Source organism: Vulpes lagopus, chromosome 10 (assembly GCF_018345385.1).
Source record: "Vulpes lagopus strain Blue_001 chromosome 10, ASM1834538v1, whole genome shotgun sequence".
NCBI lineage: Eukaryota > Metazoa > Chordata > Mammalia > Carnivora > Canidae > Vulpes > Vulpes lagopus.
This window is the reverse complement of record NC_054833.1, coordinates 66,437,841-66,462,576: the sequence shown is the minus strand read 5'-3', so window position 1 is coordinate 66,462,576 and position 24,736 is coordinate 66,437,841. Positions and strand designations below refer to the sequence as shown.

Here is a 24,736-nt window from a genome sequence, read left to right as displayed (position 1 = left end):
TCTGTACTATCCCCACCCCCCAGCCAATCACCTAGGGACACAGTGTTCCCTTGCCTAATTTGGCAAGGGACCCACCCAGATCCAGATCCAGAACCAATAAGGCTTAAAAACCCCCACACTCCCCAACCCCGGTCCGACTTCCCTGACTCAGGCCACCTCTCCGAGTCATGGAACCTCGCCCAGGAGCGCTCCCCATTAAAGCATTCTCGAACCTACTGCCTGGCTCTGCTGTTTTGTTTTGTTTTTTTAATTTCTCCGTCATTCATTTTGGAACAAAACCTAACAATATGTGATAATCTTCTAGAGTCTTACTCAGAAAACCTCTTCTGCTGTTCTGTTGACTTCACTTGAGGGATGTGCCCATGCCTTGAATCAGCAACTATGGCTGGGATGGGATTATGTGGAGGAGCTCGGGCTTGGTGTCAGCTTCCCCCAAAGTAAAGGGCTGTGGGAGGAGGCACAGAAACTGATCAGACCCAAGTAGTTATCTAGAGCAGGGCCTGGTTGGGTGGGGGGCATGAATAAAGGGCAAGAACCACCTTCTTCACTATCCCAGGTGAGGGGAACCCAGGGAAGTCACCTGGGTTTCATTTATAAAAGTACTTGTATTGTTTCATCGGTTTCACTCCTTCCGTCCTTAGGGGCTGTGACAACCACCAAACGGACAGGCATTCCTGCTCCTCGAGAACTGTCAGTAACTGTCTCAAGGGAGAGAACTGTGCCACGTGGTCCCTCCAACCCCAGGAAGTCGGTGTCCAGTCCAACTTCTTCTAGCACACCCACCCCTACTAAGCACCTGAGGACCGTTTCCACAAGACCCAAGCAAGAGAATGAAGTTGGGGAAAAGGCCGTGCTGGAGTCCCAAGTTCGGGAACTTTTGGCAGAAGCCAAAGCGAAAGATAGTGAAATTAACAAGCTTCGAAGTGAACTGAAGAAATGCAAGGAGAGGAGGACTCCAAGCACCGAAGGAGCTGACATGTCAGACTCAAATCTAGATGGAACGTCTATCTTGCCAAGTGACTCAGAACCTTTGGTAAGAGCTCTTGAGGAGAAAAACAAGAATTTTCAGAAAGAGCTTGCAGATCTAGAGGAGGAAAACCGGGCCTTGAGGGAGAAACTGACTTATCTGGAGCATTCCCCAAATTCAGATGGAGGCACAAGCCCCACTGGTGAGAGCAGCTGCCCAACGTCCATGACTCAGGAATCCAGCTTTGGAAGTCCACTTGGAAATCAGTTGTCAGGCGAAATCGATGAGTATAGGAGCAACATACATGAACACGCGTTAAGACCGTCGGGTTCTTCAAGCAGCGATGTTACCAAAGCTTCTTTGTCCCCAGATGCCTCTGATTTTGAGCACATCACAGCTGACACCCCCTCCCGACCCCTGTCTTCCACCAGCAACCCCTTTAAGAGCTCCAAGTGTTCCACCACTGGCAGCTCCCCCAACAATGCAAGCGAACTGTCCCTGGCTTCCCTCACAGAGAAGATACAAAAGATGGAGGAGAACCACCACAGCACAGCAGAGGAGCTGCAGGCCACTTTGCAAGAACTATCAGACCAGCAACAAATGGTGCAGGAACTGACAGCCGAAAATGAGAAACTGGTAGATGAGAAGACTCTTTTAGAAACTTCATTTCATCAGCATCGAGAGAGGGCCGAGCAGCTCAGTCAGGAGAACGAGAAGCTCCTGAATCTTTTGCAAGAGCGAGTCAAGAATGAAGAACCCGATATCCAAGAAGGGAAAATCCTTGAACTGGAGCAGAAATGTGCAGAAATTCTCGACCAGGGCCGCTTCGAAAGAGAGAAGCTGCTCAACATCCAGCAGCAGCTGACCTGTAGCTTACGGAAAGTGGAGGAAGAAAACCAAGGAGCTTTAGAAATGATCAAACACCTGAAGGAAGAAAACGAAAAACTGAATGGGTTTCTGGAACTGGAACGGCGAAATAACGGCGCAATGGCCAAAACTCTGGAAGAGTCTAAAGCCACGTTGGAGGGGCTGCGGATTGAAAATGGGTCGTTGAAGGCTCATTTGGAGAATGAGAAGCAGAAAGCTATGGATACCAGTCCCATGGCACCAACGGCAGAAGGTCGTGAAGTTCAAGAAATGTTAAGAGTTGCTCGAGCTGAGAAAGATCAGCTGGAACTCTCTTGTGCTGAGCTCAAGCAAGAATTAGTAAAGGCGCATGCTGAAATTAAACATGTTTCGAGCCTCCTGGCCAAGGTAAGGAGATACCTCTGTACCAGTGTTTGCTCATCCTTCGTAGTATTGCCCTCCTTGACCTTGAGATTCACAGAGCACAGAGATTCTCTTTGTTCAATTTCATGCATGAATCCAGCATTCCAGCTTGAAGATCTGCTCCATTCCAGGCAGACTGGGGACACAAAAACAAAACACCCCAATCTCTGACTACAGGCAGTACACAGTGTAGTGGGGATGTGGTGAATCAAATGCGTGAGTACGATGCAGGGATAAAGAACATCACAGAGGACAAGCTCAGGGTCCAGTGCCAAGGAGGAACACCTAGAAAAATAGAGGAGAAAGGAAGATAGTGTAGGAGGGCTTCTTGAAAGAGGTGACAAATAAGCTGAGTCTTACTGGCTCAGAATGAGTTATCCAGGTCTATCAGTTAGCATGCTTTGGGCTGCTAGTAACAGAGAATTAAAATCATCCCTAATTTCCCTACCAACTAATAATATAGTCACTATTTTGGTGTTTTCTTTCAGATTTGTGTGTGTGTGTGTGTGTGTCTGTGTGTGTGTGTTCCACAAGTTAAAGAAATTTTTTTAGGGATGCCTGGTTGGGAGTCTGACTCTTGATTTCAGCTCAGGTCATGGTCTCAGGGTCATGGGACAGAGCCCTGTATCCAGCTCCCCACTCAGTGGGGAGTCTGTTGGGGATTCTCTCTACCTTTTCTTCTGCCCCTCCTCCCCACCTTGTGCCTTGTGTGCTCTCCCTCCCTCCCTCTCTCTCTCTCTCTCCCTCAAATAAATAAATGAATCTTTAAAAAAACTTTTTAGATTCATCTTGTACATACTCTTTTAATTTAATATTTTCTTTTTCTTTTTTTGTTTTGTTTTTGTATTTTTTGTATTTTTTGTTTTTGAATTTAATATTTTCGAGCATATTCGCATCATTATTCTTTGAAACATGATTTTAAGGCCAGCCATTATTCTATTATATAAATATTTCATATGTACTCTACTGGTCACTTGTTTGTTGTTCTTTTCCAGTCATTCGATATTGTAAATACTTTTTTTTTATATATCTCTCTGATTATTTCCTTAGGAAAAATTCCTAAACATTGGTTACCGTGTCAGAGTATGACCATTTTAAAGACACTCAATACATTAATCCAATTTGCCCCCCAGAAATTTACTGGCTTGTTCCCACCAGCAGATTCAGGAGCTTCTCTGTTTCCCTGAACCCTTGCCAGTGCATGGTATTGAGTTGCTAGGTCATTCAAATCTGGTCTTCATTCTTCTTTTTTCCTCCCCTCTTCACTGGGAAAGATCTCCAACCCACAATCACATAGATGATCACTATTTCATTTTTTAAAAATAATCCTTTAATCAGTCTGGAATTTTGTTACATGTTGAAGATTGCTGGTAATTATATTCTGCTAGCTCACAGAGCAGTGCTGGAGAGGTATAGACAGGTGGCTTCCTACTTCCTGTTTCCTCCAAGTTCTGGGTCTGTGATGTTGGGCTCCCCTGGTGAGAGAGGTTGAAGCCCCTTCCCACCTTAGTGCAGGGTTGTCACTGTTGGTTTGTTTTTTTTAAAGATTTATTTCTATATTTTTTGGGAGAGAGAGCAAGAGCAAGTGTAAGTGCAAGAGGAGGGGCAGAGGGAGAGGGAGATAATCTCAAACAGATTCCTTGCTGAGTACAGAGCCTGATGCAGGGCTCAGTCCTACAATCCTGAGATTAGGACCTGAGCCAAAATTAAGAGTCAGATACTCAACCAACTGAGCTACCCAGGCGCCCCGGGCTTGTCACTGTTTTAAGAAACAAGTTGTGCCATGAGCTCAAAGGGGGATTTTTCTCTCCACTTCATCTGCCTTAAGATTAGTCTGTTGCAACTTGATTCTGGCATCGGGCTGTCTGACGACCTGAGTGGTAGGCAGTGTTAGGAGGGTTTTTTGTTTGTTTTTGTTTTTTTTATCATTGTTGGAGTTCTAAATTTACAGCATTTTATTGAAAGTGTGGAAGCAGTCCCATAGAAGGTACTAGCCAGGTGCCCATTTGAAATTTAAGTTGATAATTGTAGCTTTACATTAAGTTTTTTTTTAAACATGCCATACATTTTTTTTAATAGATTTTACTTATTTATTCATGAGAGATAGAGAGAGGCAGAGACACAGGCAGAGGGAGAAGCAGGCTGCATGCAGGGAACCCAACGTGGGACTTGATCCCGGGTCTCCAGGATCAAGCCCTGGGCTGAAGGCAGCGCTAAACCACTGAGCCACCCAGTTTGCCTTACATTAAGTTTTAATGTCTATGGAATCGGTTCCCCTCCGTCACTCTGTTGCAAAAAGCCTGATCTCTCAGGTGACCACCTTGAAATCCTCCCTCAGTCCTTCATCTCTTTGTATTTTGGTTGACATCCCATTAAGTGTATGTATCACCAAGAAATAATTTAGTTATCTCAAGATAGTAGCTTAACTTTTTCTGATCAGGAAAAAATATATTCATTACGAAAGGTTTAGAAAATACAGAAATATATAAAGAAGAAAATAATATTACCTTTAATCCCATCACTTGGAGAAAAAACACTGCTAGCATTTTGCTGTGTGTCTTTTCAGATGTTTTCCCAGTTTATGCATGTTTGCACATGTGTACAAACTTGTACCAACATAATTAAAATATTCAATCTTCTTACTCAGAAGGATAGAGCATGTCACTCCACATTCCTTGAATACAGAGACCCAGCTGGATTAGTTAATCAATTCTACTGTTAATCTATTTGATTAGTTTCTTTCTACTTTTGCCTTTATTAATCCTCTCATTCTGCTTTTACACATTTCCTTGGTTTCTTCTGAGTTTTTTGAGTAAAATTCTGTATTTGTCATTTCTTGGTTGATAATGAAAGCATTTAAAGGTATGAATTTGCCTTTTGTTATAGCTTTAGCTACACGAAGACAATAAATTTTAGAGTTTTCTGGAACAAACTAAATCTAATTTGGAGAAAAAGGAAAAAAAAGTTTGCATTCTCTGTGGAGTGGAAGATACAGTATATATGTTTTAAATCAAGCTGTTACTTATATTATTCATATATTCCATATTTTTATATGTCTTTCTTTTTTTTTTTTTTTTAACTTTTTTTATTTATTTATGATAGTCACAGAGAGAGAGAGAAAGAGGCAGAGACATAGGCAGAGGGAGAAACAGGCTCCATGCACCGGGAGCCTGATGTGGGATTCGATCCCGGGTCTCCAGGATCGCGCCCTGGGCCAAAGGCAAGTGCCAAACCACTGCGCCACCCAGGGATCCCCTTATATGTCTTTCTGATTAGAATGATCAGAAATTTGTCAGTAGGATGAAAGAGGCTCTAGCTGGTATTCTGAGGTAAGACTATGTGAAGCACCATGTCACATAAAGTTTCTTTTATATGTATCAAAGTCCTAGGTGTATGATTTTGTGTTGTTTTTTTTCTAAAGATATTATTTATTTATCTGAGAGACAGAACATGAGCTGTGGGGGAGGCACACAGGGAGAAGGAGAAGCAGATTCCCCGCTGAGTGGGGACCCGACGTAGGCTTGATTCTAGGACCCCAGGATCATGACCCAAGCCAAAGGCAGATGCCTAACCAACAGAGCCACCCAGGTACCCCTAATTTTGTGCTGTCTTAGGTGTACAGGGGTACTGATCTGTAATTACAGTGGAGTCATAACCTGTACTAACCTTCCTGTCTTCTGTGTTATCTTCAAAAAGGTAAAACCCAGACTTTCTAGGCTGACTGGAAGCTAATTGTAGTAGTCCCAGGGCAGAGTATCAACTAATCCACCAGAAACAATGAATTCAAGTGATGAGATGTAAGGGACTCATGCGCAAAAGGAATAGGAGTACTTTTAGCCCAAAACTATAATGAAAAGGGTGTGAAGTGCAGATTGGTGAGTGGAAAATTTGGGGCCTCCTGACTTAGCTAATGCTTAAATCTGTGACCTTGGGCAGGCCATCTCCTGTATAGCACTGAATAGAAGCATGGTGGTGGAGGGAGCTTGGCCTTGTTCCTGATTTAAAAGGAGTGCATACAACATTTTATCAAGGGTGCCTTGTAGGCACTTGTTGCATACGTTTTATTGAGTTATACATATATTTTGCTTGTTTTTTTTTTTAAGTTTAGAGATAGAATTTTTCTACATCTCCTGGAGATCTTATTTATCTGCTATGATCTTAGAGTAGTTTTTATGTGATCGGGATGGTTTCTCTGCTTTAACTTGTTAATGAGGTAAGTTAAACAGCAAATTTTTCTAAAGTGGTCTAGTGTTAAATTGTCCTCACATTCTTGGAGTAAATTCTAATTCTTCAATTCTCAGTTGCCTCACTAGACATTTTTGCATAGAATTTTCACATTTAACTGCCTTAAGCAGATGTCAAGGTGAGTGTCCTGTTAATCACCAAGCAGTTTTCTTGGTGGCGAACAACATCTACCGTTGAGTATACCGTTCTGTATTCATCCACTCTTAATTCTTTGTGGAAGGTGAATAGTATGAGAAAAGAACAAAATCACCTATTTACAGAGAGGAAAAGCAATACCAAACCATCCTATGCTCTGATAGATTTAGTAAGTCTGTATAAGTTCCCAGTTTGGCTAAGTTACATAAGTGACTCAGATATCTTTACAAGAGCCTCTGAAAAGACTTGAAATGTACTTTGGGGGGAGGGGCCCGGAGTGGATCTGTTCCTCATACAGTAAATGGAAAATTGGTAGGACATTTGCAGTCATTGTGATTATTTTGGAGACTGCTTTTTATTTCTCTAATTTCTTTGTCTTCAGCTGGTATCTCTATTTTTGTCAGCTTCTCTGATATCCAACATAAACATTTTCCTGGCAACTTACTGTATGATTATGAAGCATGCCTCCATACAACTTTGAGGAGGGGTCTCATTACTATGAGTCCTGAAGGCTCAGCCTCCTGTAAGCCACATATATGCCTGCCCTAGCTGGCAAGCAGAATGTCATTGCATAGGATTATTGTTTTTCTGGACTATAATGCAATCCAGGTTTATGTTTTCCTGATGTTCAGATTTTCCGTTGTTTGAGATCTTAGTTTCAGGTTAGAATACTATAAGGCTTGAAACCTAGAAGTTTTAAAAGAAAATACTGATTTTTCCCCCAAAGTCAAAGCTTACAGGTGGTATCCTTAGAGATTTAGTTGTTGTTTTTTAAATTTTATTTATTTATTTGACAGAGTTGGGGAGAGGCAGAGAGCACAAGCAGAGGGAATGGCAGAGGGAAAAGGAGAAGCAGGCAGGTAGCCTGCCTAATGTGGGGCTCAATCCCAGGACCCTGGGATCATGACCTGAGCCAAAGGCAGATGCTTAACCAACTGAGTCACCCAGGCACCCTGGGATTTAGTTCTTTCTACAGAAACTCAGGTGTCTCTTCCAGAGGAGAAGGGAGATTATAAAGAAACACTTGCTCTGGGTAATTGGGGAAAACTAGAGGTACAGTAATCCCTGTGTGACCAGTATTGGTCAGCAGGCCAAACTAATTAGGGGAGGCACTGGCCACAAGTGGCAAAACCAGAACTTGAGAGGGATACGTGGGTGGCTCAGTGGTTGAGTGTCTGCCTCTGGCTCAGGGTGTGATCCTGGAGACCCAGGATCAAGTCCCATGTCGGGCTCCCTGCGTGGAACCTGCTTCTCCCTCTGCCTGTGTCTCTGCCTCTCTCTCTCTCTCTCTCTCTGTCTCTTTCATGAATAAATAAAATCTTAAAAAAAAAAAAAGCAGAACTCGAGAGAAAGATGTGGCAACTAGATGATTCTGTAACCATGACAGCAGAATAGGACTCTGAAGAACTGAAGAGACCTTGAACCCTGGCTTACATAGCAGGTGGTCCGTGAGGATGCCCAGGTGATGCTTTGGACTTTAAGAAACAGAAACCCTTTGTGTCCGTGACCAAAGCCAACTACCTAGTGCTCCTGTAATCAGAAGTCAGGAGGCACTTGGTAGCTATAGTCCAGAGGCTGTGTGACGTATCAGGGCCATGTGCTGGCAGCTCGATGATTCTGTCGGCCTTCCTGCCGAGGGTACACAGCATCTTCAGCATTTGATCCCCACAGTCCTGATAGGCAGGAGGCTCAGCAGCTTGCCAGATAGATATCTCAGTCCTATCTGGAGAACATTTTTCCCCAGGAGCTCCCTTAGCAGCTTTCCCTTTGTATTTGATCAGACCTGGGTCATACACACCCTTCCTCCGCTCCGCCCACTTTCCTTGAAATGACAAGATCACAGCCTAATTTTATAACAAAATGGGGATTCTTAGGGCAGCCCGGGTGGCTCAGCAGCTTAGTGCCGCCTTTGGCCCAGGGATCAAGTCCCACGTCGGGCTCTCTGCATGGAGCCTGCCTCTCCCTCTGCCAATGTCTCTGCCTCTCTCTCTCTCTCTCTCTGTGTGTCTCTCATGAATAAATAAATAAAATCTTTAAAAAAAAAAAAAAAAACGGGGATTCTTAGAAAGAAAGGAAGAATGGCGACTGGGTAGGTAAGAGGGCTGTTTGCCGCAGCCCCTGAAAGGGGGCTGAATATGGTCCACTTTTCCTAATCCTGGCTGTTCTCTACCAAGTGTTCATGGTGATCTCCTAAATGTATTGTAAAGCCTTCAGCAGTTTGCCCCAAACACCTCACCTGATGCATACCCAGAGGTGGCCTTCTGCTTTCACCGCCACCTGTCTCAGCCCTTCCCTCTCTGCGCAGGCCCTGCCTGGTTGATCCTTGCCTGTGTCAGGCGTTTGTTGTGGGGGGCTCCCTCCACAGAACGTGCTCTTGCACCCCTCCCACCCCCTGTCCACTCCCCTTCCTTGACTCTCCTGGCCCTGCCTTTTAAGCTTTAGGTCTCAACCACAGTGTTGCTTCTTCAGAGGGGCCCTCAGCCCATGGGGTCATTGTCCCCACGTCAGATCAGCTAGGATCACTTGTATGAAAGCCCCCTCCCCATCCACCCCTGGCGTCTCAGAGGAGAACTTAGAGATAACTTCCCCTTTGTGCCTCATGCACGGAGTACTCAGGAGAGTTAGTTAAGGTTGAATTGTCTAGGCTGCAGACATGGACATTTCAGTGTCTTCAGCTCACACAGTTTCCTCATTTTCTCCAGTGCCTTTGGCTGACAGCAGTTGATCAGTTCTCTGGGTGGAGCAGCTGGAAAGAAGGAGTAAGAAACTTACGTGGGGACGCCTGGGTGGCTCCATCAGTTAAGCGTCCAACTCTTGGTTTCGGCTCAGGTCCTGATCTAAAGCTCTGAGCTGGGGGTGGAACCTGCTTAAGATTCCTTCCCTCGCTCTCTGCCCCTCCGCCACCCCGCCCTACCCTTGCACATGCTCTGTCTCTCTAAAAAAAAAGAAAAAAGAAAAAGAAAAAAAGAAGTTGTGTGACAGAGCCTGTTTTCCAGCTTTCCTGAGGAAGTCAAAAGGAGACACTTGCCCAGGCAGTTTGGGGAAAGGCTGCAGGCTCTGCAGCTAGAAGCCTTCGAGGAGGGGGGAGGGGGCATTGCCCAGGAACTGTGCCTTGGGCCTCAGCCTTGTAGTGCAGAGCTTGAAGCCTGCTGTCTGCACCAGGAGCTGAAGCTTAGGAAGTGTCCTCTGTAAAGCCAGAATGCCCTTTTGTCCTTTATTAGGTCAGACATAGCAGTCATGTGGTCCAGGACACGCAGCAGTCACATGTGGCTGTGACTGGCGGCTCCCTCCACTCCCCAGCCCTTACCCCCTTAGGGCTCTGCTCTTGCAACCTTATGCATGGAGTGGGAGATGGGGGGTCAGGATGGGAGCTGAACCTGAGAGTCTGGCAGAAACAGCCTATGTTTGGGTAAGGTTGCTCTTGCAGTGGAACCAGACCCCCAGTATCTGTTGCCCTGCTCTCTGTGTCTCCATGTAACTTGGAGGAGGGGTGCTCCTTCTTCCATGGACCCAGCATGGTCTCTCCCTTGCTGTATTTCCTGGGCTGGTCCCTCCACCCCCTTCCCTTGTGAGCGGCCCATTTTTCCTTTTAGACATGTTAATATCTTTCTTTCCCCAAGGTTAGGCCAGACCACAGTTCTTCCCTTAACTTGGCCTTAGGACTTGTCTCGGAAGCCCCAGCGTTTGCCTGTCCTGGGTGAACACCGGGAAGCCCCTCCATGAACACTCATCTGAAAAATCTAGAAAATTCCCAAAGTGAAATACAGACTTGTACCCTCTGCTTTCAGTGTTTTATAGCCATTCTTCTTTTTCCATAACAAAAGTGTAAACTAAATTAGCATGTTCTCCTCTCCCTTGGCAGAGCAACATTGCCCAAAAAAAAAAAAAAAAGTTTTGGCCAGCATGAATGAAACATGGCTCTCCACCAGCAGTACGTATTCAGAACAGGGCCAGGAATTAAGCAAAAGGAGTTTTGGAGGAACCAACTCAGGTGTAAAAACAAACACAACAAAAATAATACATTCTTACTCATGGTAAAGTTACTCAAGCAATCATTCCAAGTTTATTTACTTTAGTATTACATGCAGCTGACCCTTGAACAGCATGGGTCCTCATATATGTGGGGTTTTTTCCAGAAAGTATAGTACTGTAAACGTATTTTCTCTTACTTATGATTATTTAAAAGATTTTGTTTATTTATTCATGAGAGACACAGGGAGAGAAGGTAGAGACACAGACAGAGGGAGAAGCAGGCTTCCTGCGGGGAGCCCGATGCGGGACTGGATCCCCAGACCCTGGGATCATGCCCTGAGCCAAAGGCAGATGCCCACCACTGAGCCACCCAGATGCCCCTCTTCCTTATGATTTTATTTTCTTTCTTTCTTTTTTTTTTTAAGATTTTATTTATTCATGAGAGACATAGAGAGAGAGAGGCAGAGACACAGGCAGAGGGAGAAGCAGGCTCCACGCAGGGAGCCTGATGTGGGACTCGATCCTGGGTCTCCAGGATCACGCCCTGGGCTAAAGGCAGGCGCTAAACCGCTGAGCCACCCAGGGCTCCTTGACCTCAGAACTCTTAACTCCTCATCACTGAATTGTGCTGCTTTCTGGTTCCATGGCAATGAAGAAGAGATAGAGAAACATTTGGAGCAGACCTAAGGACTCTAGCATGGATATATAGGGTCTTCAGGCCAAAGGCTTTTGGTTGGAAGAAAACAACCTTTCAAGTCTCAGGGAATTAGGAGAATTTTGCTTAATTTGAACACAGTAGAGAAATTCACAGTGAAAACCTGAGTCATCAAGACACGTCCTTTTGTTTGATTTACAACCTTAGTCTTGAAGGGAGCAGGAGGTAAGGGGGGTGGGTGTTGCAGTGGGGTGGAAATGGCAGGAATGTGGCAGGAAGAGAAGGGCAAATTCTCAGGCCAGAAAGGTTGGCCTGACCCTGGAAGAGACAGGAGTAGTTTCTAGTCGCTGGGGGTGCAGACCCTCGACGATAGGTTTTGCTCAATTTCAGCATCTGACCAGCCGTGTCTCTCTCAGGGCAGCCCTGCCTGTCTGTGCATCCCGGGTCTTGGAGGGCAGGAGAGCAGACCGAACCCTCTGGGGAGTTGCGAGTGGTCTCTGCTGCCATCTGCCTCTGGCCATTGTCACAGCTCAAGGACTGTCTCCAACCACCAACTATCCATCTCTCTCCGGGAAGGACTAGGGCTCCCCATGGCTCCCTGGGGAAATTCATCCAACTCTGTTGGTAATAAAATTCTGCACGCCCTGGTTCTAAAGAACATTGATTATAGAAGACGAGAGATCATCCTTGGAATGTATGAAAGTGATTTCTTTTTCAAACAGGAGACATTGGAAAGCACAGTGCTGGTTGTGTGATAGCTCAGTCCTTGAACCAGAGGAGCCAGACTCAGAAGAACTGGCCAGCAGGAAGGCCAGACACGGGGACGGCATCCTATAGGGTCATGGGAGTACATGCTGCTGGCCCTTGCTACCTGATAAATGGGATTGTTCTTTTCCAGTGGCTTACCTTCTCCCTCTCTCCACTGGTTAAGCTATAAAATGAATATAAAGAGACCTGCCTGTTACAACCCAGCCAGCTCCTGTAGAAAGAAGTTGTGAAGTTACTTAAGGGTTTTTGGTGGTGGTGGTGGTGGTGGCGATTTTAACCAAAGAGCCTTATATTGCTTAACTTGAGAGAATTATTCCCAAATCAGGCAGGAAGAATGAGATGTGTGATTTGAAACTGTAGACTGACTTACAGCTTCGCGGGCCCCAACAGACCACAGCACATCTTACAGCAGCTCCTCCCACCACTTTGCTTACTGCTGGGTGCTTGTGATGATGACCATCCCACTTGTAGGACATAAAGATGGGTCCAGGCCCGTGAGAGGCCAGAAGCCTCAGCTGCACGTGGAGGACCCCCACCTCACCCTCCCACTTAGGCTGAGGATGCTCAACCCTTTGCTTCCCTGGCTACACCATCCCAGTTTCACTCCTGACCCATGGGAGTCCCACCCAAGTAACATGCATGTTTCTAGATGCCAGGTGAGTGGCCCTGAGCTTGAGGGTTCCCTGACATGGAGCCTGGGGCCAGCTCTGCAGAAAGCCATGGTCCTACTTCCTCTACTGCTCTGCTGAAGCGGTGGTTGGACGTCAACCCTCTTATACTTAAAACACAGGGCCTCTTTTCTCCCCTGAAAGTCACCTAGTGTTTATTATATCGCTGTCGTCAGGTAAAAGACTTTTGGTCTGGTTCATGTGTTGTAGTCTTCTTGGACCTGTGTTACAGTATCATCTAATGTTGCATACCCCAAGATATAAGGCAGTTACCCCAAGACATAAAGACAGTTATGAGAGAAATGGCAACTTCTGTTGAGCGCTCACCACATGCCAGGCACTGTGATACACGCTGTATGTGTATCATTTCGTGTAATTGTTCAGATGAGGAAACCGAGACAGAGAGATTAAAGCATCACAGGGCTTAGGTGGGCAGAATTGGGATTTAAACTCTGGCAGTCTGGCTCCAGGTTAGCCACCCAGAGGTGCAAAAGCAGCTACAATGACACATTTTCCAATGCAGTTCGGAGCCACACAGCTTTATAATTGAAATGCAGGTTTCACAGAACAGTGCTCACGTTAAGGTAGTTAGCGTGCTCTGGTTCTTTCCCATGCTGGTTCTCTCATTCCCTCCTTTCTCCTTTCCTTCTTTGTTTATTTATTCCTTGTCACAGTGTCCCAATTGAAAAACAGTGGAGTCCTGCTGTCCAGTGTCTGTTCATGCATTCACCAGATGTTCACTAGGTGTTCCCCATGTGTCTGATGCTGTGTACACACCAGGGCATACACTGGTGAAGAGAGCCAACAGGGTCTCCGCCCGCCTAGAGCTTACAGCCACAGACTTTACACGTGAGATGCAATGGTAAAGAAAAAATTATTGTTTGCGAGGATGCCCCCCAAGTCTAGGAAGTAACCTCTTATATACCAGGCTTACATTAATTGGTAAATATGTAGCTACTTGGCAACATTAATTAAAGGACTATAAAAAGGGGGCATAGTTCATTCTAAAATAGTATTTTCTGACAGCAGAATACCATGAAAAACGTAAAGTAATGGCAGAGCATTGTGGCTATCAATGTGGATACATCTCAAAAACGTGGTTAAAAATAAGTTTTACAAAAAAAAAATAAGTTTTACAAAGGCATAATTAGTATAGGACAGGACAGAAGCATATTACCATATAATACAATGAGCTGTAACACAGTACACTGCAAAAGCATGTTATAGTGTAATGTGGTTTGTATAAAAATCTTAAAACGGGGCACCTGGCTGGCTATGTCCACGGAGCATGTGGCACTTGATCTTGGGTTGGTGAGTTCTGTCCCCACGTTGGGTACAGAGATTACATAAAAATAAAATCTTAAAAAAATTCTTTTAAAAACAGAACAGTATTAACATAGGCACATATATATGTAGTAAAAGTGAAAAACCAAGCAACAACCATGCACCACTTTTAGGATAATGCAGATTACTCTCTAGGGTGGGAGAGAAGGTTAGGATTTTACTAAATCTTGTTAAAGGAAAAATATTTAGCAAATGTGGCAAAACATAATTAATTGTTAAGTCTGTTTAGGCACCTGGTTACTTTGTCCCTCTGGGTGCTTTTCTGTAGTATTTAAAATATTCACTGATTAAGAATTGAAAAGGTGAAACGAGTGCCTGCCTGCCCTGCCCTGGTGCCAGTGTTTCTGCCTGTGCCTTCAGCTGGTGTTCTCCATCATGTTAAGTTAATATCGTATTTCTTTAAAGAAACACTGTAACTGCGAGTACTTTATGGGCTTAAGAGATTGGGAGTTTGCAGGGGATCGCTTGGGTCTTGGAGGCATTGTTTCTGGATCACCAGCAGAGGACGCTGCTCCATAGCACATGTGAGGAGGGCAGCCTCCCGCCAGCCACAGGGCCAGCTCTTTTGGTGTAATACCAGAGCCCCCTAGGGAAGCACTGTCCTACTCAGCTGCAGGACAGAAGGGCACTTAGCTACCCACGGATGTAGGAAGGGACACCGAAGCCGCCCATTTGGCCATTTGCAGACATCACGTTTCTCTATATATGTATAGCCTTGCTAAGAATACAGAAATGATGCCAGGTACAGCACATGCCGAGAGCTTCCTCTGCTGTTGCATGGATGACCCTGACACTGATGTGTGAGGAACTTTTCCCTATGAAGCTGACCAGGAATCTTCCTTTCATTCCAGGTAGAAAAGGATTATTCTTACTTGAAGGACCTATGTGATCATCAAGCAGAACAGCTGAGCAGAACCAGCCTGAAACTGCAAGAGAAAGCATCCGAGAGTGACGCGGAGATTAAAGACATGAAGGAAACCATATTCGAATTAGAAGATCAAGTGGAACAGCACCGAGCTGTCAAGTTACATAATAACCAGCTCATCAGTGAGCTGGAAAGTAAGTGAACTAGAGCCCTGGTCAGACGTGGATCAGGAGTGAGCAGGCTGTGGACTAAATGCCTGGGAGGGTCTGTGGGAATGTTGTGGAAAATCTTCCCTCCATGTGGTCTGCAGTCTCATAGGACAAAGGGGCAGTCAAGAAAGGCAGGATAATTAAGCTCTGTAACTGGAAAACAGGGCAGTAGTGAAGGAAAGGATGCTGAATGTGAGTCAGCAGTACCGGCTGATTGTAAAAAAGAATGAACACATCTTGGAGTGTTTGGTATACTGTGTGTGAGCCACACCACTGCTCCTGCTCAGCGGGTGTTGGCAGAACATTGTCTCTTACATCTGATGGATAGGAAGATGGGTGACAGATGGTCGGATGGATTTGAACAACGTGTGCCCTTGGGTACAGGGAGAAAACAGTTCTAGCATGTGCCCTATTGAAGCCAGGGTATCAAGTAACTTATAGATGTCAGCCACTTTATTACTGAAGAGGCTCCAATATATGGCTTCCTTATGAACTCATTGTTTGCTGTGAATAGGGAAAGACATTAAAAGGGATTAGCTAAACATTGCCTGCTTTGTTCAAATAAGCTTTATCAAATTATCACATCTAATGTGTTTTGCTTTTGTCACAAAAGAATTAGTGCACAGAGCTTTTAGTGACACTAACCATTGCTAAAAGTACAGTCCATCCTTGTTATTTGTGGGATCCATATCTGAGAACACCTGCTTACCAGAATTTATTTGTAGCCCCAAAATTAATATGCATGGCACTTTTCATGTTGATTGCAGACGTACACAGAGTGAGCAGTGAAAAATTTTAGTCTCCTGAAATGGATTTCCAGCTCAGTGTGAACAAGGTGACCCTCTGCCTTCTTGTTTTAGCTCTTATGCTGCAAACAAATACCTTTTCGCGGTTCTTTAGTGCCATGTTTTTTTGCATTTTTGTACTTTTTTGTTGGTGATTTCACTGTTTAGAGTGGCCCCCAAATGTAGTCCTGAAATGCTGTCTGGGGTCCCTATGGCTGGAATGCTGTGATGTACCTTTTGGGGAAAATAATGTGTGTTAGATAAGCTTTGTTCAAGCATAAGTTTTAGTGTTGTTGTCCGTGAGCTCAATAGTAATGAAAAGTTCGAGAGAAAGAAAGATGAAATCCACCAACCTGTATATGAGACTGCTCTGGAAAATGCTGAAGGAAAACCTGTGGTGCGTAATGAAACTGGAAAAGATAGAAAAGCAGCTATATTTGCAGATTCACAAGATGATGTCTGGTTAAAAAAAAAAAAATGTAGTGGACCACATTGTGAAACTGAAAGCCAAAGAAATTTACAGTCATGCTTATCGGGTCCAGAAAGTGTTAAACCCTTCTCAGCTGGTGCTGGCTGGTTCTCAGGCTCAAAAGGCCACACAACATGAGAAAAGGCAAAAACTTGCAGGCAAGGCAGGTTTTGTCAGTCAGAAAGCTACAGAAGAATTTTTAAATTACCTAGTGAGTGTTATACAGGAAAAGGGTTATGTGGGTAAGCAGGCTTGCAGCTACAAAGACACTGGCAAATGAACCTATGTAACACAAGTAGTGTCTCCCTTAATGAAAAAGTGATCAGAGGCTTGCAGGAACCTAACCCTGTATTTCCTGTAGGAGCAAAGTTCAATATTTGTAAATTTGGTGTGCATTGCTACTTTATGTAACTGTCATAAATAATGAGAATTGACTGTATATTCTACACCTTGATTAATTGCTTAGCACCAGAGTTCCATCCTTCACTGGACATGATACACAGCAAAATTACAGAACTTTAGCATTCAGTGTCAACATCATTCAGACTGTTCTCAGTAATTACACTCGAGGAGATAACCAACAATGACTGCCATCCGTTGTCAGTGTGTATTTCCAAACCCAGCACCAGACTCAAAGAGTGCATAAAGTCAGAGTAGTCTGGCTTCGCTTTGTTTCTGTGATACATTGCTCTTCATAATTTGGTTGTGTTGTCCCCAAATCCTTAAAAGTCAAGCACAAACCCACCCAGAAAGCCAGCTTATAATTAATGTCCAGAGCAGACGTCAGACCTTTCCCTACGGTTGTATCATAACATATCAGTTGTATCATAACATATCCAAGATTGAAAATAACATAGACCGTGTGTCTTTTGAGAAGCTTTTTAACTTTGGCTTGGGGTATTAAGGTATTACTAAGATATCTTTTCACTAGGAGACCCAGGGACAAATCCAGCCTGAGACTAGTTGCTCCTCCCAATGAGACCTTTGAGAGAAATGGACAGAAAATAAAAAGAAGTTGAGGAGTGTTTTCTTATTCTGCAGCATTGGTCCCAAACACAGATTCTCAGGCCCAGGTGCTAAATTAGAATAGCCGGGCAGGGACCTGCCTGACCGTGTGTTGTTAATTCTTCTTGAAGCTTCTCTGGTAATTCTGATTCGTATCCTTAATAGACAACTACTGCCCATGAAGAACAGTGAAGAATTTTAACTAGTTAAAGGATACAATCAGATTTAAATTGAAATGACTCTGGTAGCAACATGGAAGAATCAAAAGCAGAGAGAAGGGGACTGAGGATGTTCTTCATCAGGGAAAGGGGTCAGGTCACCTTGGGAGCTGTAACATACACCCACCCTAGATACTGGCTCCCCATGGGTGTTCTGTCTCTGTGGGCCACAGTCTGGGGCTTTGAACACATGTGCTTTCAAGAGGCTTCCCAGGTGATTCTGAGACTTAACTATGGTTAAGAACTGTGACTCCAGCTACTGGTCTAAAAGTCACCGTAGTAATAACCAGTCAGTTCTCTGTTACACAGAAGCTCTCTACCTCGCAGTGATAAGTGACATTCAGGATGATAATGTGCAACCAGCAGGGAGGCCAGGAGTTAGTGTAATAAACATGAGTGGCTATTTAGATCTCTTCCCTTGGTGCTGCATGGCTGTGGCACCTGCCATCTGAGAGCATGGCCTAACTCAACACCACTTTTCTTCCAGACCATCCCATTTTCTGTGTGGAAGAACCTCTGGTTTCTAGTTGCAAGTTTTCATGGTGCTAAGGATGGAATTTATAGTAGAAGACAGATTTTAAATCTGGAGCTGCTCTCTTGCTACCTAGCTTACTTTCTCCCAAGAGTCTTGCAACTTTTCCGACTCCTGTCTGACTTGTTTATTTCCAGGCAATGTGATGAAGCTGGAGGAACAGAAGTCAGACCTGGAAAGGCAGCTAAAGACTCTGACTAAGCAGATAAAGGTGAGGTGTGTCTCCGGCAGGGGACAGGGAGCCTTCTCCATCATTTTGCTAAGAGTGCCCCTCCACCTTAGTTGGGAAACCTTTGAAAAATATCCTGATGATTCTTCTAGGCTGGTTTCTAAGTATGTTCCCCTGGTATGGGCCCTGGAATCACAGATGAGTGTTTGCAGGAAACAAAGGAGCTTTAGTGTTAGGGTGAACTCTGATAGCGTAAAAGTGTCCTTCCATCTGTGCTGGGTCTTTCCCTGGTTGGGACAGCATTGAAGCAGTGCTCCCTAAGTACTGCTTGGCCAGTCTTCCCCACTGACTGACATGGGGCAGGGGGGGACCCTGGAGTCCCTTCCTACATGCCAGGCCCCGGCCAGCATCTGACACAGGCGTGGCTTCTGGCGTTTTTCAGGAGGAGACCGAGGAATGGAGACGGTTCCAGGCAGACCTGCAGACTGCGGTGGTGGTGGCCAATGACATCAAGTGTGAGGCTCAGCAGGAGCTGCGCACTGTGAAGAGGAGGCTGCTGGAGGAAGAGGAGAAGAATGCCCGGCTGCAGAAGGAGCTAGGGGACATGCAGGGTCACAGCAGGTTGGTCACGACAGAGCCGCACGTCTGTGAGTCTGGTGGGCACCCGCATAGTGCTTGGCTTCTCACTTAATCACCACGCATGAGCCTTTGCCGTCCAGAGACGTGGCGCTTCTTTGTCTCTCTGTGCAAAATCTTTCTTTCTTTCTCTAAGCTCACTGGACCACTGCTGCCACCGCTATACAACTAGGAATGGTCTATCCAGGGCTGGTCACTGCCATTCTCTGGCCTCAGGCAGTGAGAAAACTCTTCACTCACATATGTACAAAAGTTCTAACCAAGTGTCCTCCCACAGTTGAACAATAGAAGCATGTCTAGGATGCTCCTTCAGTGTTAGTGTTTATTAGTGCCAGGAAGTGCACACTTCAGCAGGCCACCTTGCGTGGATCCCTCTTATGCCCTGGGAAAGGCTGGACTCACTCCTGGGGGATTGGCCACCAGCAAAAGGACTCCTTCCTCATGGCCCAGGGACATGCTTCTCCCTTGACAATGCCTGTGGGCTGCCTTCAAAAGCCCTTGAAATAATCCATTTTATTAAAAAGGATGAACATAGAAAACATACATCTGGCTAATATGTGACTTTCCTTTTCCCAAGTGAGGGAAATCACACAGTGTGTCGTCCTAGAAAGCTCTTCTTAACAGCAAAGTTTCAGAGGAAGGTATGCGTCAAGTGAGCTCAGAGTTCATTGTTATTTGAAACCTAAATGGTTTACCGTGAGATTACAAACATTACTTTTGGCTTTACTGAAGGCAGTGTTCCCTTTCCCTAATCAGGAATGACTGTCCCCAGCTTTGCGATTCTTGGATATTAGGAAATTATTTTGAATTTTCACATGTCTTTCAAATATAAAATACAGTATTTTAAAATCAGATCTAGTGGGTTTTGAATGCTGATTTGTGCAGTTGGCCCATATTATATCTTCTTTCAAATATTAAATACAGTATTTTAAAATCATATCTAGTGGGTTTTGAATGCTGATTTGTGCAGTTGGCCCATATTATATCTTCTCCAGGATCAATCTAGTTCATTGGCTAGATTCTGAGCCTTTGGGTCTGATGTATTATGGTGAATGTCATGACATCAGAAAATGTAGATTTCTTCTTGGAATTCTGTCTTGATTCTCTTACGAAACTTGCCAGTCCCTCTTTCCTTTGCTTATGAGTTTTATATAAAAGAGGCCGTGGGGCACCTGGGTGGCTCAGTTGGTCAGGCATCTGACCCTCAGTCTCAGCTCAAGTCTTGATCTCAGGGTCATGAGTTCAGGCCCCACATCAGGCTCCACATTGGGCATGGAACTTAGTTAAAAATAAGCTATAGAGAAGGACTCAGATAAGATGTGTGTAGCTAGTTCCATGATTCTAATAATCTTGAAAATCAAGATTATTATTTTATAGTCACACCTCTACTCTCGGCCACCAAAGAATGTGAATTTTAGGGTATGGAGGAAGGAGAATAGGAAAACTAGACATGACAGTGTGCCTTATTGAAATGATCACGAGGTCCCCTCATTTGCTTTTGTGTTTCTGTTTAATTTGTCTACTTGTCTTACTTTTATAATGTGCTTCTTTGGAAGAGGCACCAGATCATAATTTGCATTGCTTCATACATATGTTACTGTGAAAATAAATGGTAAAAGATGAGTCCTGAGTTCATGTAGTAGCCCCAAAGAAGTTCTTGTAGGAGCTGCTGCATTTCTTACATAGACTCTAAGAGACAGGCCAGATTCTACAACTTGAACTCTGATACTGTAGGAAATCCCTGCATGAATCTTGACAACTTAGGATCCATATAACTAGGGTTACTTTTTTTATGTATATAAACACAGTATGTTTCTCTTCTGTTTTTCTAGTGATTTGCAAACCTACCACCCAAATCCAGCAGTCTAACCCCTTATCACAAAGCATTTCACAGTTGTAGAGCTGATACCAGCCCCCAACAGGGCCTATTATTGAAACCCTGAAGGCGTCAATGTGTTTTTTGCCTGTCACTGCACTGGGAAGGGTTTCAGACAGCGGCTGGTGCCGATTTCTTACCTGATTCTGCAGATGGCTCCCTAAAGAGTCAATTCTTTGCAAGTTACTCTCTACTAGCTCAGCCACTTTCTGAACCTACCCCATGAACAAGAATTGAAACCAATTCATACCCTCCTACAGCAACATAGTGTTTCCATCCTGGCTGAATGTGTTCTTGACCAAAACTCAATTTGACTTTGACAGTCATCTCAAGAGAACTCAAAGGTATTCTTGGTTCAGCCACAGTCAAAGAACTTGCATAAAATTCTCTGATGAGGTCCTTCAGGTACAACCAAGAGAAAGTGACAGCATTTGGAAAGCACCTCAGTCCTAACATGGGATTAACTGATTTATCAGCATTCTCATTTTGCACATATAGGCATTTGAAGAGATATAGTGAGGCCAGTAGGTAGGCAAATGAAGTTTCTGAGTATGAATACAAGTTAGCCTTTATTCCCAAGGACTCAGCAGCTAAAACAAAGTGGAACATAATTTAACCTGGGATTTTAGATCATTCTAAAAACTAGATCGTTAGCAATCTTCACGTTTTCAGAAGTATTTTTATTTTGGAGTCAGAATAACCGATGTGAAGAATAGGGGGAATGAGGAATGGGGGGAAATGAGGCTCTAGTGTTGTCTTTGCCACCAACTGGCAAGGTCCTACCCAGACCTAGCTGCTCCCTCCCTCAAACGAGATAAGAATGGGTCATGATTTAAGGCCCCTGTAAACTCTGCTGTTCTCTGAGACTAGTTGGTCAGTTGGCCTTTGTCTGACACAGGAGTCAGGAACTCAAATGCCAACCGTACCATCAGTCCAATGCAGTCTTTGGAACCTCCTGGACACAGTGGAATCTCCACATTATAGCTGGGCTATGGACCTCCTCTTTCTCTTCCAGAAATTTTATCAAGCCAGTGTAGTTTTTATGGACCTGGAAGTGATTGTTTTGCTGGACACTTATAAATTAATGGATGAAAGGATCATGAATAACTTTTTCCACTCTGGCTTCTTCCAGTTTTGAGCCATTAAGAGCAAGACATTAAAATTCAAACTTTTCATCGAAACTAAAACATCAAGCCTTTTTTCCTGAAAAGTTGAGACCCGGGGCCTGATCTCCAGCTACAGAGACCACACACATGCCGCAGGCCTAACAAAGGACGTTGTTGACCACCAATGCATGACACATGCTTCTCGAACAGTAACAGGGGAAGACTGATACGATTTTTCTCTTACTCTGAACCAGTAAAGACCGTTATCTTTAGGGTGACTTACTCGATTTTTACTGTTTATCATATGACACCAATAAACATCCACGGAAAACATCTTAAAACAGAGATCATTAAAAACACTAAACATCTGTGCCTAATTAACTATAGTAACTTCTAAATAGAACATCTAAGATTCAGAACGTGTCTCGCTTTTCCACTGGTTCTTGCGTTGTCACCTCTGCAGTGAATAGCATGGTGGCACACCACCGCCAGATGCTCTGGAATTGGCTCTAACTCTGTGTGCACAATGTATCTTTACCCTGATGTCAGTCGTGTGCCTGTGCCATTCTTTGTGTCCTTAATAGCTGTCATGTGTCCCAGCCACTGGCCCAGGGTTCGGAACTGTCATTGAAAGGCAGAGTGCAGAAGCTGGCAATACAGATTCCTGGGTCACCAGCATATCTTTTCCAGCTCTCTTGTTGCAGATACAGCCTCCCTGGCCCTGCCAGAAGGGGACCAGTTCTAGTGGGGGAATCCTAATCTGAGCAGCCGAGATTGTCAGGGGCCTCTGGCACTTCATCTGGCCCTCTGAGCTCTCAGCTCCTTCCACTCCTCTTTTCGTAGTGAAATTTGCATCTCAGTGGCACTGGACACAGCCCGAAGAGCTTGCTTGTCTGCCATCCTGCTCCCCAGCCTCCATTTTCACAGAGTCATTTTCAAAAGTGTGGACATGAGCTTCCCCTAGGCCTTTAGGACTTTTATGCCTTCATACTGAAAGAAATCCTTTTTTTTTTTTTTTTTTCCTTTTTGGCCTTGACTGCAGGACAGCAGAGGGAAGCACGAGCCACTCTGTAAATTACAGAGGAGCCTGATTTTGTGCATTCTGGCCACCTCTATGCCCCCAGTACAGTTGTCTGTTACTGAAGATCTAGAGTGAGGAACTCAATAGTAGTGTTTTGAAGTCTTTGTCATGTTCTCTGTCCAAAGATCTTTGACTTCCAAAAAAATTAGAGGAGGAGGAACTAAAACATATTGATCCTGTTCTAGATATTAGCTCTTCCCTGTGGGTCAGTGTCAGCAGTTAATTCTTCTGTTTGTAGCCTGAGATCATGTTGCCTCAAGTAACTCCTTTACCAGCATTTCCCCCTCCATTTCTGTTTTCACAGCTCCATGGTCTCTGTCAGCTAGCAAAGCATTTGCTGGAAGAAACACAGCCCAGCCCTTGCCATGATGGGAAACGACAGCCATTTCTAAATGAAAGGGGGAATAATTAGGGTACAAATTGCCTCTTTACCAAGAGCCAAATTGTCTCCTTATAACATCCACTGTTTCACACACAGTCATTGTGATCAAGTCTCTTTACCTTTTTCTACATTTTGGAATCAACTCATGGCATGATCAAAGATGATCCTTCCCTCTTTTTTTTTTCCTTCTTCTTCTTTCTTATTCTCAGAAGATTCAACCATCTTTTATTTGGAGCATAAAGATGAAGTTCTGAAAAAAACAAAGCACAAGCATGTTGTGAAACTAATTTTTTTATATGCAACTGGGGTGTTCAGAGGGAGCAGAGGGCAGAGCAAATGCAGAGCACTGGTGAACACTACCCGTGCTTGTGTTTTACTTTTTGGAGTTTATTTCTGTGCTTCCTCTTGAACATGGTATCTAATAATCTTGGAATTAACACTCCTTAAGGCAAAGTAGGAAGCCGTCTGTGTCATGTCTCATTCTGAAGAAGCCAGCAAGTTCTGCTTCCCTTATATCAAGTCTTGAATGAGCCCTTTCAAGCTGGGGTCCGACCTCATTACCTCATCTGAAACAAGCCACCACTGAGTTGGGGTTTGATTTCCAGAATCTCTCTTGGGCTAACACAAATTGATGTTTGGCTGATCAAAAAGGATGTACTTGAACCAGTAAGTTTACGTGGTGGCAGTGCCCATTGGAATCTGACTAAAAATTGACAAACAGCCACAACAAATGCCTCATGAATAAAACTTAACTCGGAAACTGAAAGACTTTCAATCCCAAAGTGTATGATTCAGAGTGATCCAGAATTCAGAGTGGGATGCTAAATGTTGGAAGTACAGTTTGTGAAGATCTGCACCTATTTCAGCAGCCACCATCAGGCATGGCCTCGCGTGGCCCACACTCCAGGAGCCAGATTGCAGTCCAGGCAGTGGCGGGTCTTCGTTCCGTGTCCACAGGAAAAGACAGGAATTCCTGTCTGGTACAAGGACATGAGGACCAAGAACACACTTTTACTCAGAAGGAAGTTTGGCGTGTCCAACCGGAGAGCCCAGAATCCCCAGAGAAATGTCGCTTGGTGAAAGAAGAGAGATCAATGCCTCATCCATGAAAATAGTTTAGCTATTCACTGGAAATGTCCAATTTGTATACTGGGAGATCTTTACCTCAGATTGAGAATTTCTTGAAATGATAGCAAATTCACTTGCCAGGTATTTTCAAATCTAAACAAAAGGAAAATCACCTCAACTTCAGATGCCCAGCTGTATTTGTGCCCCCATATTTTGATCTGTCTTTATTCTGGGTACTGTTGAATATTTTTATACATAAAGGATTCATGAAGTGCTAAATAAATATGTTATTATTCTGGAGAGTCTGTTGCC

The 24,736-nt window shown here is 44.3% G+C and overlaps 1 protein-coding gene across 5 annotated transcripts in view; it reads left to right on the top strand.

Moving 5' to 3' along the window:
* SPECC1 (sperm antigen with calponin homology and coiled-coil domains 1) overlaps positions 1-24,736 on the top strand; it is a 228,542-nt gene that overhangs the window by 117,517 nt on the left and 86,289 nt on the right. For 4 of the 5 annotated variants that reach the window (XM_041771937.1, XM_041771938.1, XM_041771941.1 and 1 more), the window contains 4 exons: positions 642-2,221; positions 14,875-15,082; positions 18,244-18,317; positions 18,718-18,896. In XM_041771937.1, the coding sequence (XP_041627871.1) occupies positions 642-2,221; positions 14,875-15,082; positions 18,244-18,317; positions 18,718-18,896 (2,041 nt within the window). Of the gene's footprint in view, positions 1-641; positions 2,222-14,874; positions 15,083-18,243; positions 18,318-18,717; positions 18,897-23,278; positions 24,725-24,736 lie in introns of those variants that run through there. The other variant, XM_041771942.1, reaches the window with a different exon arrangement.